General features: G+C 33.2%; 1 protein-coding gene across 2 annotated transcripts; it reads right to left on the minus strand.

Annotated features, from left to right (window-relative positions):
• Window positions 1-860: 860 nt before the first annotated feature.
• On the minus strand, window positions 861-6,419 carry LOC122026907 (E3 ubiquitin-protein ligase RGLG2-like). 2 transcript variants are annotated; one of them, XM_042585638.1, is made up of 12 exons: window positions 6,257-6,419; window positions 5,126-5,409; window positions 4,071-4,155; window positions 3,618-3,758; window positions 3,371-3,484; window positions 3,181-3,278; window positions 2,960-3,039; window positions 2,754-2,859; window positions 2,542-2,669; window positions 2,240-2,459; window positions 1,272-1,328; window positions 861-1,199 (listed from the first exon to the last, which is right to left on the minus strand). In XM_042585638.1, exons 2-12 carry the CDS (start codon window positions 5,348-5,350, stop codon window positions 1,119-1,121), a joined length of 1,335 nt encoding a protein of 444 aa, XP_042441572.1. In that variant the 5' UTR covers window positions 5,351-5,409; window positions 6,257-6,419; the 3' UTR covers window positions 861-1,118. The 2 variants fall into 2 exon arrangements, with proteins under 2 accessions (XP_042441572.1, XP_042441571.1); XM_042585637.1 differs by having other exon boundaries at window positions 5,126-5,414; window positions 6,257-6,418.
• Between the last annotated feature and the right edge of the window lie 5,188 nt (window positions 6,420-11,607).

Genomic DNA, 11,607 nt, shown 5'->3' on the forward strand with positions numbered 1-11,607 from the left:
ACTAAATATTCATTAGCAAACTGCAATGTTACATTACAAGAAGACAATACAGTAATATCCTTATTGAAATATTTAGGTGGCGTTCTGAATCAAAATGGAAATAAGAATCATAGTATTGTGGAATAAGAAAAGACATTATATAGATATTACTTTTAAAAATAATATTTAGTAAATTAAATATTTTCTATCGAAATAAACTAAATTTTTTTTTATTCTTTAAGAAAAAGAGAAAAAATTAGATGTGAGAAAAAATTGAATGAGAGAGAAAAATATGATAGAGAGAATGATGCGAGGAAATATGATGGGAAAGAATGAAAAGAAGGAAAGTGTGATGAGAGAAAATGATAATAGAGAATGTGATGGAAAAAAACATGATGAGAGAGAATGAGGAGAGAGAAATGTGATAAAAGAGAAAGTGTGATGAAAGTATAATGGAAGAAAATAAAGAGAGAAAATGTGATGAAAAAAAAAGAGAGAGTGCGTGATGAGAGAGATTGAGGAGAGAGAATATAAATGAAAGAAAAAATGTGATGAGAAAAAATAAGAAAAGAGAGTGTGATGGGAGAGAAAGCATGATGAGAGTGGATGAGGAGAAAGAAAATGTTATGATATAATGAGGAGAGAGAAAGTATGATGAGATAAACAAGGAGAGAAAAGTGATATAAATGAAAAATTGAATAAATATATTAAGAGTATTTTCGTCTAAAACTTAATTCTCATTCCATTCCCATCAAACCCAAGTGATGAAGTGAGTTTCATCAATATCCAAGTTTTTAGGTTTCCTTCCAAAATTTTAATTACATTCCAATCAACCAAACACAGGATTTGAAAATGAATCCATTCCCTCATCCCTAAACCCCTAAACCAAATGCCACCTTAAATTCAAATCGGTAAACAAATTCACTAATGGCATAGCCACTAGTTCTCTTCGAATGAGACTAAATATACAACTTCAATAAAATTCACAAGAAAAATATAAAGCAACAATCAGCAATGTTACACTACGAAAAGAGTGCAACCTTATTGAAATATCAAGAAGTGATCCACACAGATTCAGAAATGCAAGAAGAGACAGACCTACAAGATCTTTGCGAGTGCAATGCATTTTTGTTCAGGGATTAGTAGAGCTTTATCCTAGTTGTAATATTATCCTGGCATAAAGGGCAACGCTGCAACTCTTTTCCGCAGTCGTAACATGTCTGTAGAAGAAGATAATTACTTGTCGTTTAACCGATCAATTGATCAAATAGCTACACATGGTATTCAATTACCTGATGGCCACATCCAAAAGCAAGATCCTTTTGTTTCCAAAGGCAAACTGGGCAGGTCTGTAAACAAATAATTCCATGGGACGAAAATTAGCATTTGTACAAAATCAACAAACACAAGCTAATACAAACCATGATCAAATAGATGAGTTTAAAAGCCCCAACACTGGCTTTCTGGTTGAGTAAATTAAAAGAATAAAGACAGAAAAATTCATTCATGAGTTCAGTTAATTTTTCTTCTGATAAAGACAACATTTGATGGAAGTTTGGCTCACAAGGCTAAAATTATGTGCTCGTCTCCCAGATGCTTCCCTGCTTATCATTATTCGCGCAATATAACGTCTCCATTTGAATTTGACTCCGTAGTATTGACAGCAAAAAAGATCGAAAATCTATTTGAATTCATGAAACCTATGTCGACTTTATATCTTTTACTTTTCAATTGCGATATAGGTCCCAGGCAAGTAAAATGCAAGCGAAATTTGACAAAACAAATACTTTTTATTGATGCCCTGTGCCTCCTTATGAGAGTGCCGAGATAAGAAATTTGGCTGTGGATTGGCTAGAGTTTCACTGAAGGACTGCACCTGCTTATGAGAGTGTCAAAATATGAAAATTTAGCTGTGGATTATCAAGAGTTTCATTGAAGTAATTTCCCTACATCGTAAGTACAAGGAACATTGATCAAAGATGGAGTATCTATCGTAAACAAAACTAACGGTAATGAAAATTATGAATAGGTAAGACCTAGACAAAGCAAAGGTTAGGTAATAGAGGTAATTGTTATCAATGCACAAATATACAAGTTTATGAGAAAAGGTATGGTAGTTCTTAGATGAGACATAAAATAGTAAATGACATATTTCAATATGATTCTATTTAGATCTTTATTTTGTTTGTCGTGGAATTTTCATCGCGGCCAAGCATTTACTGAAATGCAGACAAATTTAGAAAACTAGAGCCATTCATACCAGCTTCTCCTCTATAAGTCTTTCAGACGAGATAGCTTGTGGACTTCTAGTGATTCCAGATCCTTGCTCCAAGATGCTGGGAGTTCTGGTGTATGCAGGTCCTTGCTCAAAGCTGCTATTTCTGGTGAATGCAGGTCCTTGCTCGAAACTGCTTGACCTTGAATAACGGTTCCTAGTTGGTGGAGGTAGACAAACCCTTTCAGGTATCCCTTTTCGTCGACTGAAAAAAACATAGCATACTAATAAAATGAGCCACACTTTTCATTGAATATTAATAAGAATAGAGGAATATGATTGAGTACCCCAAAAGTTGAAGGTCTATTGTTGCCTTATACTGTGAAGGGATCTCCATCAGTGCTGCAAGTGCAAATTCTGTCTCCTTTCGACTCGCAGGAATGTTTCTAGACATTATCTCCGTAAAATTCACAAACTGAATACGAAACAACAAAAGTAGGCAATAAATCATATACATGTAGAAAGATATAAGAAACGTCATTTAGGTTCATCTTGCAACCTGGAAATTATCAAATGCCCGGGAAGGTATGTTGTCATCAAACTCATGCATCATATCCCATGGACCATCACCGACTCCAACCAGAACTATTGACAATGGAAAATCACTGGAAGTGACAAAAACATAGTCAGAATAGTTTTATTTTTTAATAGAACGACAAGATGAAGCGTCCTGAGCATTGTGGAACCTCAGTTGGCAGTACTTACCTAGCTTTAACTATTGCGTTTATAGTATTTCTCTCTTGTGGACTTAGTTGCCCATTTTGTGTGTCAACACTTCTTGTTACCTAAACGCATTATCAACGATAGCCAAATAAGTAAGTTAACTCATCATGACTAACTTGAAAGAAAATATTAGGACAAGAACATGAAGTCGGAAGGTAGACAAGGCTATGGGATGATACGATGCTGCAAAATCATTAGCTGACCTGTCCATCAGCAATAATGAGTAGAACATGGTACTGCCCACCAGAGTTGTCGACAATGCCTATGGCTGTTTCAATAATTGGAGCGAAGGATGTTGGCCCTGAATGAAAATTGAACACGCTAGTCAACACAGCCAATATAGAACTGATATCAACTTCAAAGAAGCAAAAGAAGCACGATACAACCACATACCAGCTAGGCGGAGATTTGGCACCAGCTCCTTGTACCGCTCCAGTGCTTCTCCAAATCCTTCACATGGTCGGTTATCTGGATAAAAGCCGAATATTTCCTGATCATGAGTAGATGCTGCACAATGAGACAGAAAATGCATTAGCATCTAAAATTTTTCCAGATAGTGTAGTATCTGGATTGCTTTCAAATACTATGTTAATCTACAGAATGCCAATAAATTAATTCCTTTACAAAGAAGTATACTAACCGTCGCCAAATCCATAGCAAGGAATCAGATTATCTTCATCAAAAGCAGAGAGTGTCCTTCCAATAATAGATATTGCTTGTTGGTAGGGATTTGGGTCACTCCCAATGTCATGCAAACATCGGCGTTTGAAAGAAACTTTACCTAACAACATTCACCAGGCTGTCAATCTGAATCTTAATATACTTAGTAAGATACGGTTTCTTAAGAAAAACATAAGAACATGAAAAGTGGAAATCTAAAGGCTTGAAAATTGGCAAGTTTTATACTAACATTCTGTAATCTGTAGTCAACATTCATTAAATAGCTCAACAAAATTTAAGTTGATGATTGAACCTTTCTATACATATGTTTGAAATTTTCATCTATTTTATATGCAATTCAGAAGTAGGAAACAGCTAACGTTCATCGTTAAAAAAGAATTCAAAGGAAAAATATAGGCTTGTAAGTCAGAACCTGTCCACTCATTGCTCTTTGTAAAGTCAATTCCCACAATCAAATTTGAAGATTCAAGGCCTGCTTCTGCAAGGGCATCAGTGACCTAGAAAAACATTCACTGTTTAAACTAGTAGGAAAATATAACATGGGCATTCGATAAAATGAGTAAAATAGTGGAACCAAAATTATTATATGCCACGAACTCTAAATGGTTCTTAAATTAGGATATATTGTTTCTCAAGAAAGTAAAGCAAATAGAAAGAACAATTACACAAAAGTAAAACCTGTCAGTGCTCAATAAGCTGATACTAGCACTAAAAACTAAAATGGTAAGAATATCAACCGCATCATCTGATGATTGTCTTTATAGTCATCTAGTCATCTTGTAAGATAATGTAGAATCTCATAAGATAAGGATCGATATGATTTGTCATTAGATGGTCCTCTGAAATCTATAGACACACTAAAGATTTCTTTTCATCTCAAAGTCTATCTAGCTCATCCTGTGACATGTGTGCTATCTAATCCTACTTTAGTAATCAGGAGACATGATGTCTAACAACCAATGTCCGATGCAAACCTCCAATTTGATGGGAGTTTTATCTTCGATTATTTTTCAATCTAATTCCAATATTTTCCTATTTCACCATGATACGAAAGCATCTATATATTTTTTTTCAAGTTATTTACCATCATTATCACCTCTATACAAGATGACTCATGTTATTGCATCAATAAAAGAGGAATCATCTTGTTACCTCCCTACAATATAATCCATATATTATGATTGTTCAAGAGCTATGAATTAAAGTAACAAGAGAATGCTAAATCTGAAGATAGTGAATGAACAATAATTCTTTTTAGATAATCTCATTCCTTTCATAAGCAAGTTGCTTTATTAATTTCCAGACATCTAATAGAAAAAGGCATCCAAAAACAATCATAGCACCACCAGATATGGGATATTCAATTCAAAGGATTAGTCGTCACCACTTAAAGAGACACAGGACGACACCAATTTAGAATAGAACAACAGGAAAATGTTAGCAATTTCTGTTTTAGCTAAAATATACCTGATTGAGTGTCTGGAAATCATCATTGATTCTTGAATACCTCTTTTGCACCCTGCTTGTTGCTTCAGCCTGTGCATAGCTTGTAGACATAGTGGAGTACCTTGGTGAGTAACCTGAAGAGTTCCCAGATTCGTATGGGCGGTGATGAGGACTGTAATCTGCAGAGTTCCCAGAATCGTATGGGTAGTGATGAGAACTGTAATGTCTAGACTCTCCCCCTCCCATTCAAACAATTCCAATACACCACAACTCTCAGACAACTAAGCTCTTCTCCAGAAGAAGTTCTAAGCTGACCAGAAAAAAAAAACATAATTCATTAGATTTAAGCAACTAAGAGCCAAATTCTTTTACAATATATGAATTTTTATAAATATAGGGAGTGAGAAGGCTTTTTTTCTCTGTAAGGAAGCAGGAAAACCAAAATAATAAAAGTTTTATTCAGGAAAGAATATCCTTATAGCGACCTATTTAAGCACTATGCTTAAGCGTATTGGATTCTTTTTCCCCTAAAAAGGGTGTGCTTGATCCGAAAGAAATTGATTGATAAGCCAACCTTTGTTTACTCTCGCCTTCACAAAAGGCTGTTCAATAAAAGCTTCTAGCAAAAAAAAAAAAAGAAGAAAAAAGACTCAAAAGCCTCAGTCCCAATTCACATATGAAAGAAAAGGCAAAGCATCCAGTCCATGTCAATAGCTAGACAAACAAACAAACAGGATATTCAAATTTTGACCTAAAGAATTTTTCCAAACAAACAGATATTTAATTCCCACCAAAAATTTAAGTAGACAGCTAAAAGGCAATAAATTGAGAGAAGAAATAAGTAAAACCCCTGCAACCCAAGAAATTGTAATTGAAACTGAAAGAAATTATGCCTGTGCCTTAAGCTAATCGGACAATCCAGACAAAGGCATTAATCCTAGCATGACCTAAGAGCATCACCATCACCGAGCAAGGAACAAAAATGCCAGCTAGGGCATCCAAGAATAATGGTACTCGCAACTCCATTCTCTGCAAGAATCAAACTTTACGAGAACCCTAAACCGACTCAAGTCTGACAACTACTATAAAACCTTTAAAAAAGGGGTGGAAAACAAAGGCAATCCATCAAATTCAACAAGGTTTGGAACTCACAAGAACACAATCAGCAGCTAAAGCGAGCAGCAAGCTGCAATATTTGCTACTGGCCCTGTGCTGAAGAACGCTTACCACCAACCCTAAATGCACGCACTCCCTTGACCGCCAAGGCTTGCGCGTGATAGGAGCTCAACGAGACAGGAAATTACAAGGAAGGAAGAAGCAACCACAAATTTGCACCAAGCGTACCCAATCCTACGAAACAAAAGAGCTCCGACCAATAAACACTAGAAACGTACCCAAACGTGTAATAAATTATCTGCACGAGCATCCACCAATCCTACGACTTGAGTATCTTTCTAGGTTTATTAAATTGGGGTGGTGGCTTAAGCAGATCTTTCGGGGTCAAGTCAATGCAATCATGCAAAGCGGACTCTATGTTCATGGATTGTAATCTCTTTATCGGTTTCGGCCGACACGGAGAAGGTGAATTGTTCTGTCAGATACGTTGATCTTGATTTTATCGGCGACGACTGCAACTGTCGGAATCATCGGATTAATTACGCTGTGTGCAACTGTAAGGAACTAACGGTGCCCCGGGATTAAGGTGCAGCGGCTTACGACTAGATCTTCAAATGCGGATCTTAAGAATTTCAGGTTTAAAGTTTAACTGCCATGAATTATATTTTCCCTCCAATACATAATAATATATATATATCTAAGAAAGTGAATCATTTGGATAGATTATGGTACAATGAAAAACTTCCATAGGAATAAATTGATCAAAAACATTAATCATTCGAATACTAAATACGTCAACTAAAAAATCTAAGATGAGACGGGATAAACATGAGGCATTCATCAAGTAACTCTGGAAATTACTGACACTTACTCCGATCACTATTAAAGATGAATAATTTATTCATCATCGCTAATTATATAATAAAATTTTAAAAATCAGTTCATCATTGGCAACAAAATATTTAATTTCGTTGCTAATAGCGTCGAAATAAATAATGTCCGTACTACAACAAAGACATTAAAAGACAACGGTTAAAAATCATTGTCGTAGGCCCTTTAAAATCGCTGTAATTGACAGTGTTATTAAAAGTAGGGGGATTACGAGAACGGTTTTAAACCGTTGTCTTTGATGAAAAGACAACAGTTTTACAATAGTTTTAAATCGTTGTTTTTGAATGAAAAGACAACGGTTTAAAACCGTTATTATTTAAAGTATTTTTAATAACGTAACACTGTCAGTTACAATCATTTTTGGGGCTACGAGAACGATTTTTAACCGTTGTCTTTGAGGGTAATAGACAACAATAACGGTTTAAAACTGTTGTCTTTTAAATTATTATCTTTCAATACTAATATATCATATTTCAATTTAAATATATAATAAAGAATCATAATCAAGAAAGAATATTCCCCACATCAATATCATTCAAAATGTTAGTTATACAAGAATTACAATCACAAAAGAAGAAACATATCTCATATTCAAATAAAATTTATCCCAATACAAATAAACAAATAAACTCTATTTACAACTAATGAACAATAGCCAAAAGACTAGAAACTTTTAATGGTGGTTCATGCCATGTAGGATTGTACTTAATTATTATCAACCCAAGTCCCATCACAATTTTTAACTTGAAGGATTTCATTGGACTCCTCTTTCTCACTTGCTTATTTTTTTCATACCAACCTTTTCCAATATGAAGTTGGTGTCGAAGATTTGATAAGGTGCTTGGATGAGAATGAGAAGGGAGACGAGGAGGCAAGTTAAGCCAACCTTGAGGGGAAAGGTCACCCTGTACTTGGAACGTTGGTGGCACGCTAGGAAACTTTGTCAATAGAACCTGCAAAATATAAACATATATTAGAAGATAAAAATATTCAAAACAAGGTCATTATCCCCTCAACTAGTTAGGTTTTTTATTCTACTATGAAGCATTACAATATAAATATGTCTGAACTTTAAACAATGTAAACTAACCCTCATTTAAGTAATTGTATTTGATAAAAAAGAGAAAGGATAATAAATCATGCAATTAAATTTGAATATAAAGAACAAACTTTACATTAAGCTAACAGAAATTTTATATTGATTCTAGCAATCTCTTGTCTAAATGAAATATTAATACATTGCATGTGATAGTAAGAATACATCAAGGCAACTATACATAGACTAAGAAATGAAAATTGACAAAATTACTTACAATTGCGATAAAAGGGCTAAAATCTTCCCCGGGATGAGGATGTGTTACGTCAGCACCAAATATTATAGTTGGTCGGTCGCTAACAAGAGGAATGTGCCTTGACAATGCATCGACAAGAACCGTGTCCCTTCCTCCAACCTATGAATCAAACCTTAGTAACACAAAGCAGAACAAGAAAAATATATCCACCTTCCACGTACTCACCTTTCCATTGATCTAGTGACCAACATTGGCAAGGTACTGTTTACTCATCCTGAAAACATGCTTTGCCAAACAACATTATGAAACTAAACCAAGGCCAGTCTCACATATCTGCTTTTAATCACCTGTAATAACTATGGCATATAATAATAAAGCGAACAAGGAAAGGGAAAAAATTAAAGCTAAAAGGTTTAACCAATTGATATTTGTCAACAAGCAAAAATATCAAGTTGTGTCGAACAAGATCAAGTGCAAGAAAGACATCATACCATAAAAAGAACCATTATTATCAGGCAATATTACAATGAGCAAATCAAGCTCCTTTCCCTGAGGTTGGAGTATGGTCATTGCATCATGATAGCGTGTTGAAAGCGCTCTTTCAACATGATCAGGCTGAGCAGTTAGAGGATGAATCACAGGATCTAGAGAAAATTCCTATAAAACATGTAGATAAAAATAATGATCTATGTGACTCTTCTTCAAATAAGATAATTAAAAATTAAGTTGCATGTAGTAAATCATATGCTGTAGTAAAAATGTTGAAATCATACCATTCCTGATATCTGGCACATCTAAGCATGGTTACTTTAATGAGCTCCGTATGACTCACCATAGCCCAGAAGTTTATCCAAAGAATGCTTACTTGTTGAACCCAAAGCTAAACCTGAATCTAACACAAAGTTAAACCAGACTCTTAAATTCAACAATAATTCATCTCACAACAATTATAGGATTCCCTGATTGACAATCTAGATTGGGTGAGATGACTAATTATTTTAAAAACTTAAATTTCAAAATTATTTTAATTTCAAAATTGTTTTAAAATCTTAAATTTCAAAATTGTTTTAAAAACTTAAATTTCAAAATCGTTTTAAAAACTTAAATTTCAAAATCGTTTTAAAAACTTAAATTTCAAAATCGTTTTAAAAACTTAAATTTCAAAATTATTTTAAAAACTTAAATTTCAAAATTGTTTTAAAAAAAAACCTTAAATTTCAAAATCGTTTAAAAAACTTAAATTTCAAAATTGTTTTAAAAACTTAAATTTCAAAATCGTTTTAAAAACTTAAATTTCAAAATTATTTTAATTTCAAAATTATTTTAAAAACTTAAATTTCAAAATTGTTTTAAAAACTTAAATTTCAAAATCGTTTTAAAAACTTAAATTTCAAAATTATTTTAATTTCAAAATTATTTTAAAAAATTTAAATTTCAAAATTGTTTTAAAAACTTAAATTTCAAAATTGTTTTAAAAACTTAAATTTCAAAATTATTTTAAAAACTTAAATTTCAAAATTATTTTAAAAACTTAAATTTCAAAATTATTTTTAAACTCAATAAACATAAGTGTTTGCTAAATACAAATAGAATAGAAAATCTAAGGAGTCTGCTTCAATCACGCTATCTTTAAATCCATTAAAAAGAAACCAATTCAACTACTTCATGTGTAGGAATTAGATCAATGGATGTTGGATAGTGGATGCTCCAGACATATGACTGGAGATAAGTTGAAGTTTACCAAACTCAAGTACAAGAGTCTAGGATCAGTTGCATTCGGCAACAACGGTAAACTTAAAGTAATCGGAAAAGGTAATATTGAACTTAGTTCCGATTTCATTATTCGAAATGTTTTATTGGTTGAAAATTTTAACTTTAATTTACTAAGTATAAGTCAATTGTGTGACAACGGATACCTAGTTAATTTTGATAAATCTGGATGTCTAGTTAAAAATATTGAAAATCCAGAAATTAAACTTAAAGGACTTAGGAAAAATAACATCTACACAATTGATTTATCAATATCCTCAATAAAGTGTCTCCTGACACAACAAGAGGAAACCCAACTGTGGCACAGAAGGCTGGGTCACACTCACACTAGACTCATTTCAAAAATGAGTCAAAATGGTCTAGTTAGAGGTTCGCCCAAATTAAAATTTATTGAAAATTCAATCTGTGATGCATGTCAAAAAGGAAAACAAACCAAGTCAACCCACAAGTCAACTAACCTAGAAAGATCCAACACCATACTTGAGCTCCTTCACCTTGATCTATTTGATTCACATGGAGCCAAATCACTAAGCAAGAACCAATATTGCTTAGTAATAATTGATGACTACTCTAGGTACACTTGGGTAAAATTTCTAAAAACAAAAGATGAAACCTATGAAATATTTAGTAATTTTTGCAACTTAACGGAAAATGAAAAAGATACTAAAATTAAAAGAATAAGAAGTGATCACGGAGGGGAATTTGAAAATCATAGGTTTACCCAATTTTGTAAAATAAATGGATACCAACATGAATTTTCATGTCCTAGAACCCCCCAACAAAATGGACTAGTGGAACGTAAAAATAGAACATTACAAGAAGCAGCTAGGACTATGTTAAACGAATATCACTTAAATCATCAATTTTGGGTTGAAGCGATAAATACTGCAAATTATATTCAAAACAGAATTTTAATTAATAAATTTCACAATAAAACACCATATGAACTCTACTATAATAAAATTCTCAATCTAAACTATCTAAAAGTATTTGGGTGTAAAGTTCACATTTTAAATACTGAAGATTATTTAGGAAAATTTACACCCAAATCTAACCAAGGAATATTCTTAGGATACTCCTCTACCAGTAGGGCCTTTAGAGTATATAATCAAAATATCTCGAAAGTTGAAGAAACAACTAATGTAATATTTGATGAAGAAAACATCTTACCTTATATAAATGAAAATATTGACATTAATCTAAGAGCTATAGACGATGATGAAATCCAACCTAATCTTAATGAGTCAGAAGAACCAGTTTCTAACTCACAGATAAGACCAACTAGAGTAAGTACCTCTCACCCACCTGACCAAATTTTGGGTGACCCAAACCTAGGAGTTAGAACTAGATCATCCTATAGAAACCTTAGTCAGATTGCCCTAATCTCTAAAATTGAACCTAAAACTATAGAAGAAGCCCTGCCTGATCCAGACT

The sequence above is a fragment of the Zingiber officinale genome, chromosome 10A, assembly GCF_018446385.1.
Source record: "Zingiber officinale cultivar Zhangliang chromosome 10A, Zo_v1.1, whole genome shotgun sequence".
In the NCBI taxonomy this organism is placed as follows: domain Eukaryota; kingdom Viridiplantae; phylum Streptophyta; class Magnoliopsida; order Zingiberales; family Zingiberaceae; genus Zingiber; species Zingiber officinale.

What these genes read in the sequence shown, in the direction of transcription:
- LOC122026907 (XM_042585638.1), bottom strand. Translation starts at nt 5,350, where the DNA reads ATGGGAGGGGGAGAGTCTAGACATTACAGTTCTCATCACTACCCATAC. An exon ending in GCCAAATCTCCGCCTAGCTG is followed by an intron (nt 3,279 to 3,370) that starts GTATGTGGTTGT and finishes ATTTTCATTCAG; the next exon opens with GGCCAACATCCTTCGCTCCA. An exon ending in CTTTTGGATGTGGCCATCAG is followed by an intron (nt 1,200 to 1,271) that starts GTAATTGAATAC and finishes CTTCTTCTACAG; the next exon opens with ACATGTTACGACTGCGGAAA.